The sequence below is a fragment of the Epinephelus lanceolatus genome, chromosome 17 (assembly GCF_041903045.1).
Source record: "Epinephelus lanceolatus isolate andai-2023 chromosome 17, ASM4190304v1, whole genome shotgun sequence".
Taxonomy (NCBI): domain Eukaryota; kingdom Metazoa; phylum Chordata; class Actinopteri; order Perciformes; family Serranidae; genus Epinephelus; species Epinephelus lanceolatus.
The window spans coordinates 37,294,146-37,314,258 of NC_135750.1; the positions used below are offsets into that span (position 1 = coordinate 37,294,146).

General features: G+C 39.6%; 1 protein-coding gene across 7 annotated transcripts in view; it reads left to right on the forward strand.

Moving 5' to 3' along the window:
* Positions 1 to 20,113, forward strand: part of birc6 (baculoviral IAP repeat containing 6) — a 155,941-nt gene that overhangs the window by 124,166 nt on the left and 11,662 nt on the right. For all 7 annotated transcript variants that reach the window (XM_078176190.1, XM_078176192.1, XM_078176195.1 and 4 more), the window contains exons 67-71: positions 1,912 to 2,022; positions 4,739 to 4,956; positions 8,144 to 8,305; positions 9,530 to 9,607; positions 12,753 to 12,941. In XM_078176190.1, coding sequence (XP_078032316.1) covers positions 1,912 to 2,022; positions 4,739 to 4,956; positions 8,144 to 8,305; positions 9,530 to 9,607; positions 12,753 to 12,941 — 758 coding nt within the window. The remainder of the gene's footprint in view (positions 1 to 1,911; positions 2,023 to 4,738; positions 4,957 to 8,143; positions 8,306 to 9,529; positions 9,608 to 12,752; positions 12,942 to 20,113) is intronic.

The following is a 20,113-nucleotide window of genomic DNA, read 5'->3' on the forward strand; positions in this document are numbered from 1 at the left end:
GCTTAGAAATAGTAGTATGCCAAAATGATCCTAGTTACAGGTCCATTTGCTAGATTTTTCAAGAACTTTTGACACACAGCCTTAATGAACAAGCAAACTCCACCCACTGATGAAGACTGCAAAATGTGGTTGAAAGCTTGAAGAGTATTTACTCAAATGATAATAGTTCTATATGAACAGAGAACCTTAATACTCTTATACAAATGTTAATGCATTGAGTGCACCTGATGAGATTACAGTAGATGGAGAGCTGCAGCCTGTATCATATGGTGCAGGTTGTTATCGTCAGATGCACATGATGGCTGCAGTGGTGGAGTTGTGCCCTTCCGCTGCCCACTTGGGACACAGAACAGAGATAATGATGGGTGGCAGCGGGAACAGCTTGCTGTCTAAAAGTTTCTTTATTTTCTTTGCTTTTTCTTTAGGTTATGATAACATTATATTCACCAAAGTAATTTTAGATAGACAGATATTTGGGAACACACCAATATTGCTACAATGAAGTACAACATGGCAGGAAACACTAGAAGGCAGGCAGGTTGTCAGGACATTTTTTAAGCCAGATTATATATACCACTTAACTTTTAGGTAAAACTAAGCAGCACCCTCCGGGGCTAAAATATGAAGCCAACACTGAATTGCCAAAAACTGTTGTTCCTCTAATGGCCACTTGAGGCTTGCTCCAAGAACCAATCAATCGCAGCAGACCCCATGCTCAAATGCCCAACTTTACAGCAGAAATAAACATGTTAACAGCCTGGTACAAGAAATTGTATTGGTGTGGAATGTGGAAATTGGTCTCTACACCTAATTTCCACATTCATGACTCCTGTACAGGGTGAATTTTTATATAACTCACCTGTTTCATTTTTATTAAGGCTTAATATGAGGCATAATTAAGATCATGGCCACTTGGAGTGGCAGGCTATCTGTGAAGCCTCACTGCAGTCTATGAGTCAGCTCCATTCTCTTGTCTTAATTTGGTCACTTGCTCCAAAAATCCAAAATAGGGATGACTGCAATGCGGAACTTGAGGCTTCCAAACGTGAGTCCACAAGCCAATGGATGACATTTGTAGACTGTATAAAATAATGGTTGCAGCCACTGTGATGTCACGCATTGGTTTGTGGGCTCCCATTTTGAAACCACGAGTTTGGCCTTTTGGCATCTTTGATATTTTTGGAGCCAGAATTTACCATATTTGAGCAAGAAGGTGGAGCTAATCCGAAGGCTAGCTGCTAGTTTGGTTAGCACTGTTCATTTACAGCTATGGTTAACTGTGATAATGCTATTTTTCGCTAGCAAAAAAGGCTTAAAACTACTAAAACAAAATGTACTTCCCTGAAAAACTGACCATGTTGGCGCTCAGTGACATCAAGTATAAGTAAAACCAAAAGTAAGCATATCCAGACAGTTGGTCATAACTTCTCATGACACAAAAAACTGTGTACAGCATAGCTAGGGAATGAATAGCAGGTCAAAATTAAGTATGTTTACAATGCATAGTTTGGCTTTGAATATCTTAGTTTTTGCTTTTAAATAAATTCGTTAAGAGTTAGTTTGTCAGCCTGTCTGATGATCTGACCACCTGTGCTCATTGAATCGTTTGGCCTATTAGCGATGTTTCTGCGTTCTGAGAGTGTCCTGTAGATCAACCTAAGATTGTTGAGTCACAGTTGTTTCCACCTGTCCGCAGTGCTTCTTTGTGTGCAGGCCTGTATCTGGGTGTGTTTCACGAAGATTATTGCAAAGATTGCTAAGGTGACTTTTCTAATAAATCGCCCTGTGGCAAGCTGGAAAACGTTCTGAAGCTGATGCCTCTCTGCCACAGTTACTCTCTGAATGCCTCTTTCCTGTTATCTCACTTTTGTCTTCTTTTGTTCCCACCCCAAACCCCCACCTCCTCACCAGAGAGGAAGCTGGTTGAGTCTTCAAGGAAGGTGTCAAGTCGACCCAAGCCCCTGTCCATCCTCCGATCTCTAGAGGAAAAATACGTAGCTGCCATGAAGAAGCTGCAGTTTGGTGAGTTTTTAATGTTTGCTTTGGGATGTGTGTATACATATATATATATATATATATATATATATATATATATATATATATATTTATACATAAAGATTTTTTTTTTCTTAGCACATTGCAGACAGGTGCACCTAATGCCTGTTAGTTTTACTTTGAGCACACGTCAGCAAAAACTACACCAAAAACCACCATGCCCCTATAGACATCCTGCTTTCCCCAGACACACACACACACACACACACACACACACACACACACACACACACACTCCTCTGTCCCCATCTCCTGTCTGATCTGATACATAATGTCTTCATACCAGAACTCTGAAAGGGAGGCAGACTCAGGCTACGTTCCCATCCTGCTCATTCCTTTTGTCTTGTCCATCACTCTCCATTCAGCCATGTCATGACTTATTACACCAGTTCTGCAATTGATTTAGCAAGCAGCTTGATGTCTGAAGTAATTGCAAGTGGCTGTAAACACTGTTGTTTCAGTGTGTGCGGGCAGAATAGAAATAGAAAGCTCAATACAGTGTGAGGGCTGGACTAAACTTACTATAACAAAACTTTTGATTGTATCATTGCGTTTCCATTACAAGGGATATGAGTGTTGAACTGATGAGCTGGTTCCTCAATTTTTCACTGTTTTATTCATGGCTTGACTAGTCTCCTGCTGCAACAAGTTTTGCATTCAGCTTAAAAATGTTAATTTTTTCTGTGGCTAAAAGCTAATGAAAATTAAATTTACTGGCAATAATAGAGACCAGTTGGACTGGAAGTTAAAAGCTTTTCTTTGCTTTAAGGATGTAACTTGTAACATCTTTGCATGTCTGAAAACAACTAAACCAATGTCATGCTGTATATTTTGTTAAGTTGTATATTGACATTATCCCAAATATTTCCAATGATATTAAAAACTAAAGAGATCTGTCATGTCAGACGAGCCTGGTGAAACCATCCTAATCTCGCTTACCGGGCCAATCACAACCGTTTATTACTTTGGGGCGGGTTATTTGAAATCACGTCATCAGAATAGGAGAGACAAGGAGCGGAGTGAATGCATTTCGTAAACAACCAACATGGCTGCTGATTTTGAAATTGCGATGGTTAATGTGTTGAACGAACTGGAATGTACATTTTCTTTAAAAGCAGAGCAAACGGCTGCACTGAAAGCTTTTATTGAAAAAAAGGATGTGTTTGCTGTCCTTCCTACGGGGTTTGGTAAAAGTTTAATTTACCAATTGGCTCCGTTGATCAGGAAAAAGATGGGACTCAGTGAAAACCCAGTGGCTATTGTTGTTTCTCCACTAGTTGCTCTCATGGAGGAGCAGGTCAGGGAAGCAACCAAACTGGGAATCACAGCCATGCAACTCGGAGTCCACAGTGAGGAGGAAATCTGCAAAGACAGCAACACTCTTTCCCAGACATCATCACAGCACTTGCTTGCTGGTCTGTTTACAGTGGCGTAGTGCTAGCCTACGTTTCGTTTACTCTGATTGGTTTTCCGTCTTTCCAATTGCGTGAAGGGGCACTTTGAGTGACAGCTGTTGATACCGCCCCTTGGGAATAGAGGAAATGTACACTCCGTGTCCAGACCCATTCACGTTTTGCGAATTGGGTCTGGCCAGGCTAATGTCAGACCGCAATCAGACCATGTCATTTGGTTGCTGTCCCCTGTCAGAGGCATCATATCCTCTTTGCTCATGCGTCAGTGTGGTGCTCTTCCAGAAGCTTTCATAAATTGACTGTTTATCCAGTTGTAAGCCATATTTTTACAATACATTTTTAGGTCGTTTTTATTGTGTTTTAATCAGATGAAGGATTTTTAAGGCACTGGATGTCTGGATCTTAAGTTATCAGAGAAATGAGCTGAGCTAACAGCTGCAATTCAGCCCCTGTCATGCCGAACTGCATGCGAGAAAACTTGAAACATAAAACTTTTTAATTTAGTATTTTAACTGGTTTAAGTGTAAGTACAAAAGTACACGATTTGAGACACAGCAACAGTGTTTGTGCAAGAGCTAACAGAACTGACTAGCTACCATTCTGTAGTAAGGCCAGTAAAGTCACTCATGAAGTTTTCTTTTTTTAAAAGCTCCAAATTTAAGGAAAGAATTGTTTAGCTTTTAAGGGTTTTACAGAAATATGACATTATAGCAAGCTGACTGGCTGTAGCAAGATGACCAGCCAGCTCCACCATCCTACATGTTTCTCAGTCATTGTTACTGAAGGAAGAACATGTCCAATGAGTGATCACACTCTCCCCCAAGAAACACACTGAAAACCTTTAAGCTTGACTTCTATAATAATAAAATTTATTTTGTTGGCGCCTTTCTGAGCACCCAAGGACACCTTACAATAAAAACATACAAAAATACCAATAATACAACATTAAAAATAGATAAAATACATGACAGAAAATTAAACCGGATAGGCAATACTGCTGAAATTCAAAAAAGAAAAGGAGGAAGGAGACTTCTTTAAAGATATGTGCTTGACCACAAAAACATCCTTTCAGTATTTGATTTCATTCAAACTTTCTTTTTGGCATTATCACCTTAATTGAATTGCAATTACATCTGGCATCAAAGTAAACATGGCCAAATTGAGAAATGAATATGTTAATTTTGAGTGTTTACAGGTGGTAATGATAGTTTTTTGTTTTAGTTAAGCTGAGAATGAGCATATTCTTTTCTGCCCTCCTTCTTTCTTTCCAGACACCTTTGAAATGGTCTCAGAGGACGAGGATGGAAAAGTGATGTTCAAGGTCAACTACCATTACATGTCTCAGGTGAAGAACGCCAGCGACACAAACAGCGCAGCACGATCCCGCCGCCTTGCCCAGGAGGCCGTCACTCTGTCCACCTCTTTGCCTCTGTCATCCTCGTCTAGTGTCTTTGTCCGCTGTGATGAGGAGAGACTGGACATCATGAAGGTAAAGCATCACTTCAACTTGTTTGGTGTGTACAGTTTTGTATCCTGTGATTCTCAGAGACCACTGCTTTGAGAAGTGAGTAGGACTGATGGAACACTTGTGTCTTGTGTAGTGTTGCTACATCTGGTGCTTCTACCATACAACTTGTCATGACAGCTCTTACTCATTCCCCCAGTGACATTTAATAAATGGCTCTCACCCCACAATTTGATTAATGGCAATGTCTCCTTGGCTAAATGTCAGAATCCTCATCTGTTTAGCTCAGTTTCAACAAAATAACAGCAAGGCAGCAGCATACCAAAAACAAAGTCAGACACTAAATAGAAACAGATGAACACATCACTGCATTACTTTTTTCTTTTATAGCATAATTTCTGTAGTCTGTGTTTGGTCGACAAAGAATGGAAGTAACTAACATGTGGGAAAAGTGGATATATATATATGACAATATTTTAAGGTAGCTTTTCTATGGTTTGCCATAAAATGTAGACAAAAGTTGCCAAATCATGCATTTTTAATATCAACAAAGACCATGAAGCACAGAAGGTAATTTTATCACAAAGCAGAACCAAGCATAACAAAGTGGGGTATAAAAGGAAAGATCTTTGCCCACAGCCAAAAAATCTGTCACAGCAGTGCACCGTTTTGTTATGCAAACATGTTCATACAAACCTACCACCAAAATTAACTTTTCCCCCCAGAACAGCAGGGCCTAAGGAGCAGCATCAGCAGAAAGGGACAGTGGCTGATGAGGTGGAAATCTTATGATCTGTGAGGGGTCAGTGCGTCCCTGTACCTCACCCCTGCATCCTTACATCAGTACCAAAACAGCATTGTTGCATGTGTTCAGCCCTGTCACAGAGGCAGAGTTGGCTCCAGTTTTGAAATGCACCACACCAGACTTTGGTTGGAAGTGCAGTAAAAGTGTTGGGTCTGAATGTTCATGTCAAAATAAACTTAATGCATGAACGATGCTCGATGGCCCTGAAAAATATTGCAAATGTAGTTGCAGAGTCATCCCAGTTTTACAAACCCTGACACTGACAGCCCTACTCAAGAAGACCAATGTGGTAGTTTAAGCAAGGGTCAGGATGTTTGCATTTCTCCAAAAGAAAAACACGATGCACACTAAAATTGTCCTTTTAAGCCCCTCTAACACATGCAGTTTATCCCTGAAATGTTCTTTCGTAATATTTAGCTTCCAGCCAGGCAACTTGACTTAATGTAGATTTCTTGAAGGCATTTTTTTCCTATAATCTAAAACACTTCTTCATTTCTGATTGATTGTTCCAGGTGTGTGACTACTGTAGGGTTATTCACGCATTCAAAGTCAATAAGGCAGATGTATAGGTGTATGTCGGCTCTATGCAGAACCTACGCCTTATCTTACACAACTGGCCAACACCGTTGTGGGCATTTAAACTTGTGCTGCGGTGTGTCTGCATCGCTTTGCAGTTACACCTCCAAAACGGTTGTCGCTGATAGGGTTTCTGTGAAGGCTTTAATTTTGATTGATTCTTAACACACCCAAAACGCACACAAGACATGGCTTACTGGCGACACTATCGAACACAGTTACACAAATCGGCTCACAAATTGTAACTCATGAGGTTCACAGACAAAATGCTTTTGCTAGACACATTTCACCCACAAATAAAACATGCTAATGTTAATAGCATAAGCCTATGACATTTTTCATTGTTTAAATTAGTGGACTTTATGTACTTATGTGAAGCCAGCATAAGTCACACAGACGACTTGTAATGCTTGTGGGGGTGCTTTATTATCTTTACAATTTATTCTTTCTTATCTTTGAAATTAAGGTAATTAAAAGCTTTGTTTCTTCTGAGGGAATGGTTTTCAGTTTACAAAAATAAACAGAAGGTCTGTCCCATCATAATGTGTAGTTACACCTCTGTGGAGGTGCACATCATGCTATGGCAAGGATACAGCATAGGTATGGCAATTCAACGCAGAAGTATAAATCTTGCTTTAGTCCACATGTCCCACACACCACAAATACTACAGCCGACGGCAAACCAGCGTGTACATTCTGCACCTGAGTGAGGGGAAATAACTCTCCACAACAGCAGACAGTGGTAGTCTGTAATCATCATTCAAAAGGGGAAACAGGAAGACTGTCTTGAAGCGAGTTAGCCAGTTAGTATATTAACAACACAATCCAGTGTTGAAAGAACAAAGAATATTTACTGTGCTCTAGTAAATGATTACACAAACCATCAGGAAACATTTCTGCTAAAGAGCTCAATGGCTTAAGAAAGATGATCTTACTTAATGTAACAAATTTGTTTTGGTCTCATTCCCTCTTGACTTAGGCTCTTTGTTTACTTTCTTCACTTCCATTTCTCTTCTCATACGTTGAGCTGAACTGCCAATCAGAGTGATTTAATCCACTGACCAGCTCTGCCATCACCGACACTGACATGCTAAATGGGCTTAAAAAAAAAAAAAAAAAAAAAAAAAAAAATCCAACAGGGGCTGACGAGGGCCAATGGTGCAGGACACATCACAAAGACTAGGGTGACTGATGTTCTCCAGTGGCCCAACATTGACCGATGGCAGACCATCGGCTTGTGTGTCTAGTTTTTAAAGAGGAAGACTTGACCACTAACATTAGTCATGGAAAATGATAACCTTGCAACTTTTCCTTTTGTATCAAGCAGCAAAAAAGGTGTACCATGTGTTACACTTAATTCGCCTTCCTTGACGTGGCACAACCTGCAATGTGACTTTTGTGCATGTGCACATCACAGTGTCGATACTGAAACGATTTCTCATGCAACTCTGATATTTGGGTCCTTATAACAGTGTTTAAGTGCTTGTGTTTCTTTGATTAATGAGCTAATCTCACTTATTCAGGAAAATAAATTGTCTTTTGCTACAAATGCCATGAGTGCTATAGATAGACCTGGACTCTTTCTCTGCTAATTTCACCCTTTAGCCTTGTTGTTAATTACATCAGTGTAGCTGTGGAAAAGCCTGAAAGAGAGTCAGCATCATTTCACCATGATAGTTTGCCGTTTGCACTTTGTTTAATCCATATTTACTGTTATCAGTGTGTTCACCTTTCTTTAATTAACCCTCCTCCAGTGTGTGTGTGATTAATAACCCTTTCTCAGTCTGTTTTTATCAAAGCTTCTCCTCTCTTTGTTCTTTGTGTTTACAGGTTCTCATCACAGGCCCAGCCGACACCCCATATGCTAACGGCTGCTTTGAATTTGATGTGTACTTTCCCCAAGACTATCCCAACTCTCCTCCGCTGGTCAACCTGGAGACCACCGGCGGACACAGTGTGCGCTTTAACCCTAACCTCTACAATGACGGCAAAGTAAGTTAAAAAAGGCACAAAGTGTGTTCATGTTAGTCTGCAATCAAGTAAATGTACACATTATTGCAGATTTGACCTCTTTAAACCTGATTGACGCAATTTGAGTCAAAAATCACATCTGTTTTCTCATAACACTGTGTTTAAGTTATAACTCAGGGAAGTAGGGGTGCCTTTTTGACCACTTGTATTTGGATTATGTATGCCCAAATTAAAACTGTTTTCATCATTTACTTAATTTTCATATTTGATACTGCATATTCCCTACCAATATAATAATTCCAAATTAGAAAAATTCTGAAATGAGCTGCTTAAAATGAAAAATAAAATTGCAAAATTACAACAGGACTTTTGCAATTAAATTTCAATTAGTCATGGTTTTGGTTCACATTTAATGAAACTTAAACAGAAATGGACTTTATTATGGCCACAAGCAATGATTACAAAAGTAGTTCAAATCTACAAGAACAGCCTCAGATTGAGGGTCATTTCCACAGTCTGTATAGTGAGTAGGATAAGAAAAGTAACCTGCCTAGCTGTCCATCAGGAGCCCAATATGGCGTTGAAGTGTCAAACTAAACCCTTGTATCTGCAGACCTTCCTTGTCAGATGTCTAGTTTTTAATTAAACTTGACATTTGGAAGTGGACATCCCCTTGAGGATTTCTCCAGACGTGCTAGAATATATCTAGCTCTCCTTCCATGGTCCTGGCTTCCTTTCATGGAGGAGTTGGGGTCAAGGTGCCTAAGCTCACCCCATCTGCGGCACCTCATTAAGCAGCCGCTGACAGCCCACATGTATTTTAATAATGGGCCCTGACAGCTGCTATAATAAATACCTGGGGCTGGGGTACAGCCAGGGGGAAGCTGTCATTCAGCAGGCTGATGAGGGATGAATGGATGGTTAAATGGAGGAAAGATGCATCATAAGAAGCTTGTTGCCGCAGGGTGTCAAATTGAACTGGGACTCTTATGGTCTTACCCAGCTGTAAGCCATGCAACAGGTTCCAATTGAATCAGTACAGTGATTTGAAGTCAAAGTCTTAAACAGGCAAATCAATGATGGGAACAGTGTCACTGGCAAACAAATGAGTATTAATTGAACTTTAATAGGGACTAAAAGAAACTGCTTAATTTCAAACCTTGCTATTAAGTGTAATCCAACAATGGATGGAGCCATTATCAACTTATCATCAATTGTTTTTTTTCCTATGTGTGTGTTTATCAGGTTTGTTTAAGTATCCTCAACACGTGGCATGGGAGACCAGAGGAGAAATGGAACCCACAGACCTCAAGCTTTTTACAGGTGAGGTAAAGATCCATCACGACAGAGTCACCTGTCTAAATGGATCAGCAGGGCTGTTGTCTGAGTCTTTGTGTCACAGGCTATAGTTTATCTCTGCCCTGTCATTACACTGCCACAGGCTCTGTATTAATGGGCTTGGTGTTTCAACAGCTGACATGAGGGATCCCTTTTAAAGCCAAGTTATTACTTTGCTTTGGTGACAGTGCGTGGGTGTTAATCAAGCCAAACACAAACCAGTATCATTTGAACCTCGAGGATATGCCTGCTCACACAGATCACTCATCTTTAAGTCAGAATCAGATGGCCTCAATTACATGTTTAGCTCAGATGCCATCTGTTTTTAGCCTGGATCTGAAAATCCTCAGTTTGTAGTTTTGTCTCTGATGACATTTCTATTATCTTGATTTAATTCATATTTCTTTTAAATCATTTTCTTTAAATTGTGTATTTTGAAACAAGCCTGATACACTGAACAATATTATGACCCCGCACCGGTGATACCCATGGCAGGAGGCATTATGTTTTTGGTTTTCCATCCACGTGTACGTCCGTTTGTCTGTCCCTGTCTTGTTAACGTAATATCTCAAGAACACTTTTAAGGAATATCTTCAAATTTGGGACAGTTGTCCACTTGGACCCAGCAATGAACTGATTATTCGGGGGTGCAAATTTGTGCAAACTTTTGAGTGAAAATGGTTGTTTTGAATCAGAAATAGGTCATTTGTGTGATTTGTGTAGATCTGATGAGTTTTTGAAATGAAGGGGTGTGGGGGTGGTCTGCGACAACAAAGATTCATGGTGAATGAGATAAATTAGTTCGAGCTGCTGAAATAGGCCTACTTCCCTACAAATTGTCATCACTATAACACATGATTATGTTGACCACGTTCCCTTTTGCATTGATTCTGCACACTTTATGGCGGAATGCAACATATGACTGTCAATAATTGTATCGCAATACTTTGATTAATACTTGTCGTCTGAGGTTGCCATGGTTACACTTGCTCCATCTAACTTGCGGAACACTTCATCTTTTATTTTATTACAAACATTCAACATCAGCACATCTGGAGATACATGGTTTTCACTGGACAGGAGAGGGATGGAAAACTGGAATCTGAAAAGTAACATAAGCTGCCAGACAAATGCAGTAGAGTGAAAAATACAATTTTCATTTATGAGATGTAGTGGAGTAGAAGAATAAAGTAGCACACAATAAAATACACAAGTAAAATACCTCAAATTTGTACAATACTTAGAGTACTTGTGTTCATTTCTATCTTTAGTTTAGATGAACAGATGAGGTTTTTGTGGTCAAAGGTCAAGGTTGATGTGACCTTGCGTTGGTCTCATATTCGTGAACATGTGTCAAGAAGGCCTTGAGAAAATTTCCTTAAATTTGGCACAAATGTTAAAGGTCAAGGTTACTGTGACCTCACAAATCATGTTTTTGGCCATAACTCAAGAATTTATTTACCAATTATGACCAAATTTCACACATAAGTCTAAAAGAAAATGATGAAGTGATGACATTTTTTATCCAAAAGGTCAGCTTCACTTTGACATTATAATGTTCTGCAAAAACACTGGCCATTACTCAATGCCATAACTCAGAAACAGAAGGGTAGACATTTGGTCAGATATTGAATTGATGACACTAATCTTGGGTGTCCACCTTGAAACATTGCTGAGTGTATAGATTTTCTGAGCTGCTGGGTTAATGATGTGTGTAAAGCCATGTTTTCACAGACATGGATGTCAACTGTAAGTGCAAGTTGACTGGTTAACAGTCATACAACCTTGAGTTGGTAATCATAGTTTTAAATGTAAAGACTGTCTTGGCAAAAAAAAGAAAAAAAAAAAAGGGTATCATGCCGCATCCAAAGAAGCACTTTTACCGTTGTGCACTTGCTGTCAGATAGTCTGATTAGAATAGTTTTTAGAGATATTTTTGGTTTGACCCCAGTCCATATGCTTATATTTCTGCTGTGTATAAGCTGAGTTGTAGTAAAGCTGCAGTTTTTGATGAGAATTACATTTTGTCAAATGTTATCTATAGGCAAGGGAATATATTTACTTACTAAGCTTTTTGTAAAGAGAGTAGTTTATCTGTGTTTCACCATCTAAAGCCTTGAGGGTTTGGACTTGTAATGTGTGCAATAGAAAATGTACAGCATTAAGGAACTACTGGGTCCAAAGTGGTGCACAGGCTTATGAATAAACACACAAGCTCTTGAATGCAGCATGTTTACACACACTCACAGCATTTTTTGGTTGTTTGCCATGCACAAACTTGCATTCATTTTCCATATATATTGATCCAACAGCAAGTGAGCTGAAGCCCTTGGAAATGGATCCCTCCTCTTTTTTTATAATTCCCTCATTTGCAAGGTTGGAGAGTGCATAGAGACGTCTTCATTGATTATCATTCCAGTTAGCATGCTGTGGATCAATAATGGAAAATAAGGGGGTTGGTGAATAGGAGACAGGGGAGTGGGCTGGGATCAAGCGGTCATCAACCAGGGTAGATATCTGCTCTGAAACCTGACAACCCAGTTCAAGACAGACAGATCGCAGCAATTGAAGGTCATTGGTATCCACTTGATGGAGCATTTTCAAGTGCACATCATCCAGCTCCAGTGTGGCTGGGGCCAGCAGGCAGGCCTCCAAGCCCAAGATCGTCATTGTTGGTAATGTAGCGGCTTGGAATGGCGCAGAATGATGCTGGAGGACGTCCTTAGTCTCCTTGAGACAGGCCAAGGCATTAATCGAGCTGTTAATACAGATATATTGAAGGATATATTTTTATGGGTCCAGAATATTCCTTGCTTTTGTCCGACTCTCTTCTAAGTGTCCACCACTGCCAAGATTATGTAAGAGGCTTCGAATGTTAAGGACACTGAGGGGATATCAGGGTAATTCACCAATACATCAGAATTATACTGAACTAGTTGGACATATTAATAGTATTAGAATGTTGTTTTTATTCAAGCTCTTATGGAAGATCAAGCTACCTTTTATATCGTTGAAGTGCGTAGAGTTCACAATGGGTTTTTCTGTTTGGACCATAGTGGGGATTCTGAATACTTTCATCTCATACTTCCATTTCTCCCTGCCTTTTTTTCAATTTGTCAATCTGCTTTAGGTGCTAGTGTCGGTGCAGTCCCTTATTCTGGTGGCTGAACCCTACTTCAATGAGCCAGGGTATGAACGCTCCCGCGGGACTCCCAGTGGTACCCAGAGCTCACGGGAATATGATGGCAACATCAGGCAGGCCACCGTCAAATGGGCCATGCTGGAGCAGATGCGAAACCCCTCACCATGCTTCAAGGAAGTAAGAAGTGTTTTGTTGTGTTTAAAAGGATGCTTTGATACTAATTCAGACCTTTTAGATGCCATTGTTTGTGGGAACTAAAGTGCTGCACTGGCATGAAAATCATACACAGCCATATTCACAGGGCAGCAGAGGCACAATAACTAACCTGTCCTCGTAGAAACTGCTTAACAGAAGGAAACTGGCTCACCACATGTGATAAGAACATGAAGACGAAAAGCAAGTTCACAAATTCTTTCCAAATCCACATGAACAGCCTAAATCTTTAAGGAACTGAACCTGACTAGGAAACTTTTTGTGAAGCAAAACACAAACAGATCATTTAAGCAAACACTTGCTTGCAAGTCAGTTGGGTGTGTTTGAGTTTATACTTCCTATATTAGACAATGACCCATCATACTAAAACTTGCAAGACAAAAAAAAAGGAGATAAAATTGGTAAGAATTAGATAAGTAGAACAATAAAAATGCATACCAGCAAACATGCAAACTTAGTGCTTGAAAGAAGCCATTTTTATTTTGATCAAATTAGCAAGATTGGCTAATTCTTTGTTTGCTTGTTTGTTTATTTTTCGTATTGAATAATTATTGAAGTTTACCAGTGTTGGTTTCTCCCATATACAACAATTCTCTGTCATCTTGATCTGTTGTGGAACATAAAGCACACAGTTTACAGGGGCAAAACGGAACTGAAGCACAAGTGGGTCAGTCGCTTGTTTTTTGGAAGTTGTCCTGTCCTCAGACTAAAAAGCACCCGATTCAGTCTTACACTGCTGGAAGTTTCTCCGAGAACCCTGTTTCATGAAGTACACTGTCTTGGAAAATGGTGTTGTCCATATCTCTTCTTAGAAATTGGCAGATATAACAAATCCACCTCAGTTTAGATTAGTCTGTTTTGTACACAGGGATTAAAAGAAAATCCTGACATTAAGAAATGTCTTAAACCTATGGTTACTACATTGAGGGTTGTTAGAAACTTGATCATGCCAATACTGAATATCATTAACCTTGGGTCTGAGGTTAACCTGAAATTCAATGTGTTCCTAGGTTTAAATTTCCAAATACTGTATGTGAACTTGCATTCATCAAGAATGTTAAGAAACTTTGAAATCTAGTGTGGCTGATACTCATCATTGTCATGTAGTTCCTGGTACAGCTTAAACTCAGTCTTTTTGGGGGTACAACTCTTTAATGCACCCAAAACCAATTTTTCAATGATTACAATATTTTTATGATATAAACATGGTATTTGTTGATGAGAAGAGGAAGAAGGATAGAATGCTGCAGAGTTTGAGATGAAGCAAGACAAGGGCATTATCATTAAGCTTGCAGTGCATTGTTGTAATTTGCTGTTGTAATGCTACCAACATTTAGGGCCCACACATGACCTGAACCTGCAGTGCACCTGCAAAAATGGCTTGAACCACAAACATTATCAAAGATGGGACATAGCCACCCCGACGTCACCCATCGTTTTGTGGACCACTGTTTGTAAGCCTGTAGTTTGTCATTTTGGCAGTCGCCATCTTGGTTTTGTGGAGCCAGAAGTGACCATATTCGAATGAGCAGGTGGAGCTATGATGGAGTGACGGGTATATCTAACTGGGAGTCTGAGGTCACCACTATGGTCTATTTTACTCTAAATGGGACCATAATTAACAAATATGACTTGCATAAAGTCGGACTTCTTTTTGCAACCAGTGAAGTCGCCCCCTGCTGGCTGTTAGAAAGAATGCAGGTTTAAGGTACCTCTGCATTAGTTTCACTTTGAAGACCTGGGGATAACCCCTTGTCCTGGACCCATTCAGAATAAATCTTTACCCTGAATGCTGGGCTTGCCCTGAGTTGCAGACCTTTAGTATGATCCCATGTCTTCACTACATGCTACTAACCCTACTTCTAATGAATTCACTGCTTTTGGTTCTTTGCAGAGGCAGCCATTTATATTTTTGATTAGTTTTCACAAGGTTTTTATTTTCCATTCCATTCTCAATACAGAGTTTCAGTATGATACAGAATCATTTCCATAATATATGTTAGCTACATACCTCTGCCTTTCTTGATATTTTTCCACCAGTTTCAGTCCAGAAACCTAAAGAGAAATGAAAAGCAACCTCTCCTCCCTGAGGGTTGTTGGGGAGCCCCGTGAGATAATAAATTCCCCTCTTATTAATTCCTTAGTAAATGGCATCGTCTGGAGGTTTGCCTATCCCTCCTTCCCCCCTCTTCCTCACTATTTTTTGATATAATGTGATCCTTTAAATGGTCCGTGGTAAGACGGATGATTCTGGAGAAGATAACAATCTTTCAGCCTACTCATCCAGAGCAGGTTCATTCAGAAATGTCAAGAAAGAGAAACGTAGGAAGAGGAGCGCGTTGGAAGGTAAAAAATGAAAGGGGGAAGGGGAAAACAGAGAGAGAGAAAGATAGTGATCCAATCCCCCTGACAGGATTACATGAGGAAAAACATGAGAACTGTATGCTGTCATGTGAAGGTTTCTGAAAGGACATGTTGAAGCTTGGATTACTGCTATATTGAGTTATTAAAGCTATCACAAGTCAAATAAGAGTTTGGGCTCAACGATTTGAGCAGAAATATTTGTTTTTAAGTCTTCTGACCAATATTTGAATTACTTTCAAATTTCTTGTCCTTCATATCCTCCGGAGTTGCTTTCTGTCAAATCAGTTGGTCAGTGAAAAGTCTAACTACAAATTATCTGAGCTAGCTTTGTTTTTTAAACAAAACAAAAAAACGGTAAACATTAAGTTAAAAACAAAACAAACAAAAAAACATGAGTGTTGTAATTATTTAACAGTACAAGAAAATCATGAAATTATTTATTGGTACCTGCGTTAAGATTCCCAACTAAGGTTCATATGTTGCGTCTGTCAAGTGTAATAACACCATTGGCAGCTTTCAATTTAGCTAGTTGAGCTATTGTTAGCCTTCCAACTATTATTTGACAAGCTTCGTCACAGACCTAATCCAGAGGGTATCAACTGGTAACCTATCTAGTTGATAGACCCTGATATGCGCACAAATTTAACAGGGGATTTTGGGATCAGTTAGCCATCTACCAACTGTCTGTCATGCTGGACAACCATCAAGCTAACAGCTAACTAGTTTGTGACGCAACCAGTTAGATTAATAATGTTTTTTTTTTTTCAAATATCAAAATGATACAAACTAGTATTTCTTTTTTGAGAAAACTATCTTTGGTTAAGATTTACACTGCTTTCACACTTGCACATTTTCATTTTAAAATGCCTAACTATTGCTACATTTATGCCTAGTGTCCACCCTACTCTGGTGTTTTGGAACCCTAATATAGAGACCTTTGAAAATGATGACACAGTCAAAAAAACTAGCAAACAAAAAAAAACATCAGTGTGGATGTGGCCAAAGTATCACAGTCATGGGCATATAGAAGGCAAGAAGCTAATCTTTTAAGTTTGACCATTTTACTGAATTAATGTTAGCTACAGCTTAGCTGCTGACAATTTTATAATAGCGGACAAAGTCAGCAGTCGCCTACTAAACTTTAATCCAACTTTTTTTACATCTTACTAAGACAATGATAATAATATGATTGTGATTTAACAGTTTGACTCCTCATTTTAAAATTAAACCAATCATTCAGCATTACATAGATTACAGAGAGTACAATCATAGCTATAAGAATTGATGGGCATAATGTAGACATAGCAAAAATCTCACTGGGCCCTATTTTTGTGAATCACAGGAAAATATGATTTTTGTGTTTCCTTTTCCAGCCTTCTAGGAAGCCTCTTGTACTGCCTTTTATTGGATTTTAGAAATATGCACTGCATAACCACACAGCAATGAGGCCACTTTGACAAAAAATAATAGCAGATGTGATGTTCACTGTGTTGGATATGTCACATTTTTCAAGGAATTGAACAGTACCACAGGGTTTCAGATGCTTTGTAGTTAAGATTTTCTTCAGGATATGAGTAAAATGTTCTGGATGTGAGTATTTTTATGAGTAACATTATTCACCTCATGTATCCATGGCCAGTGCTGCTTGTATTTCTGTGGGATTTGAAGGTGAAATATATAAGTCTATCTGGCCTTTGCACGGCAGGCAGTGCAGGGATTAAAGAAAAGAGGAAAAAAAATGGGTCCATGACATCACCAAGCCATTCTGTGAAATGGACCGTTGGACCGAGAGATATTGAGGGGACTTAGTAGGACATGGCAATGCCACCCGGCTGAGCAATCTCACACATACGCACACAGAAATTCAATTAAGTTTGGTGAGATACTCCCATGTGCTTTTCTCACCCCTGGCCTTTTAGCACCTTTAAGTCCTCAGCTGAGACAAACATCGACACAGAGAGGAAGACAACCAGCCATGAGCAGTGGATTTAGTAGTCATTGCCTTCCTGCAGATATCCATTTAGACATGTAGACCTCTGCTATTTATTACAGTTCAAGGTTGTGGCTCTCATTTCATTTCTACATTTTCTCAAATGCTTTTGCAAAATGTTTATATGAATGAAACCACAAGGAGAAAAATCCACTGTGAAAACATGTACAAAATAATGTCACCTAATGTGAGGAGAACATGCCTATGATTTTAAATTGTCTCTTAAACAGTATTTCATGGTTTGATAAATTGATTGTATTTGTTTGTGCTTAAAAAGGACACAGTAAATAAGTAATAAATTACAGTGCTGTCTGAAGAGGACCAAGCATTCACAAATCAAATACGGAATCTATAGGCAATGACTAACATGATGGCGGCATATTGAATGATTTATAGAGTGAAGTGGATGTCTGCAATAGATACAACGTTGTCTCTTTTATAGATTTCTGGAATCAATTCATGTTGGCATTCACTTTGATTGCTACAATACTACATTTACATCATAAAAATCATATCACATATTTGCCAGATGTTGAAGTTAGATTTTTATCTTGTCTGGCCACACTACACTCTCCCAGTAATCTACAGGCCTCCCCAGATGTCATGTAGCAAACTTCAAATGAGCTTCTCTGCGACAATATGACATGCCATATTTAGAGGAGAAATGGCTTTGCATATGACACTAAAGCTGGGTTCACACTGGACACGGAAGTGCCACAAAGCACGTTGATTTTCTGTAGAGTGCTGCTTGCTTCTTTTCAGCTCCCATGTTAACTAGTTGGGTTGTTCACAGAAGATGCCTCGCGGCCTGAGCCTTTGGCAGCAATAGATTACGTGTCTAGTCTATTTTTGCCACAAGCTGCAGTCAAATAGGGCAAGAAAACACTGATAATCTATTATGAAGGATGTTAAAGATATATCAGATATGGTATAAATGATCCAGTTATAATAAATTATAGAATATGCATTCCATGCTTACTTATTCCACATATTTGTCAGCTGTGTCTAAACAGAGAGCAAAAGAGACAAGTACACACACACACACACACACACACACACACACACACACACAGAGTTCTACATGTGAGTAGAAGAGATACGAGGAGCAGAATATCTTGCTGACTGGCACAGAGAAATGTGCTTCTGGAATGAAAGGCCAGGCAACTGCTCAGGACTGCTTGGGCAACGGTTGACATATCAGGTTACTTCGGCATCCAGTGCAAACATGGCATAAAAATACCATATCGAACCCGTCTTGCCAATAGTGTAGTTGTCTTTGGGCCTGATTCATAAAATGTCTGCTTTATAATCTAGCACTCTTTATTTCACTTTTGAGGATATCATCTGCATCTCCCCTTACTTTCTCATCTTGTTGATATACTAGTGGGTCTTGTTAGCCTGGGATCTAGACAAATTTGTAAGCTCATGTTTTATTTGCTCTGACAGATGTGCCTGATCCCCATCCCTTTCAGATTTCCACCCGACCTGGCCTGCTTTAGGCCAAACAAAACCTCTTATTTAATATGGATTTGGTTCGATACCATGACTGACAACTTGCAAAACCTCACGCAGCCATTTTCTTTCCCTGCGAGTTTCTTCTGTTTAATTAACAACAATCTAATTAGCTACACCAGTCTCCATCATGCTTGTCGTCATTTTTTTGTTGCTATTTTTCATGGATATAGCAAGGTAGATAGCTAGCCGTGTAGGATATGCCATGAATGAGCCTAAGACCAGACCTATTTACATCATTAAACATTTAAAGATGTGACCTGTGATTCAGAAGTCAGGAACGGGCTGCAAATATCTGCTGTCCTTGGTGCTGAAGGTGCAGCAATGTCTGCTGACACGGTGGTCCCCACTGCAGCTTAGTTGATGTGTCTTGAGACTGACACTGTCAAGTCTCTCACTCGCCTGAGCACATCCTGAGGCAGCATCTTTTGCACTTTGAATCTTGACACACGTGGCAGTTTTATGAGTAAGCATGAGAGGCATCCTCTCAGTGACTGGTCTTGATGGTTGAGTGCTGATATGCACCATCTCTGCAGGTCTCCATTCTTTGGCTCTCAGCATTATCTCTGTTTGAAAACCCAGTATGTCATTATATGTATGGTTCCCTTCCACTATCCCTCTAGGTCTTTGGAGGCTCTCTTCCAGAATGACTGAAAATCAATAGAGTTGCTCAGCTTGTCCTAGAGGATGTCCTCCACATGAACCAACTGGCCTCTATCTTCTTGTAGTTGTCTGATTTTGCTGTACAGCTTCATCAGAAGCCTCCATATCAACCTTTGCTGTTCCAGCTGGTCTCTCACTCTTGATGAATAACAGCAGACTCTTTGCTGGCAACAGCTTCACTGTTCTCTAATTCTGTCGCAGAGTTCTTCAGTGTATCCATTATCTTGACCTCATTTTGAACGCTGCTGCATCCTTATCACTGAAAATGTCTTCTAAAGCTGTGTTGACTGTGTGAGCTCAGCATGGGATTCAGCAGTAGTGCGGGCTTTATGTTAGAGCCTCTCCTAAATATTCGGCTAGATTCGACTAGATACAACTCAGCCAGCTGCTATCATCAAGCTTTGCTGACTAGTTGAAGTGTATGTGTCCTTCTTTTGTACACATGTGACCACATACACATTGTTTCTGCTATCAATTGTTTAGTTTTTTTACTGTCTGCAGTTTCCAATGCCATGAATGAACTCCTGAAGGTGCTCAGAAAAAAAGAATCTTTGAAACAGTTGGAAGCTCTGGGGCAGGCTAGTAAGTGGACATTGAATGTGGTTGT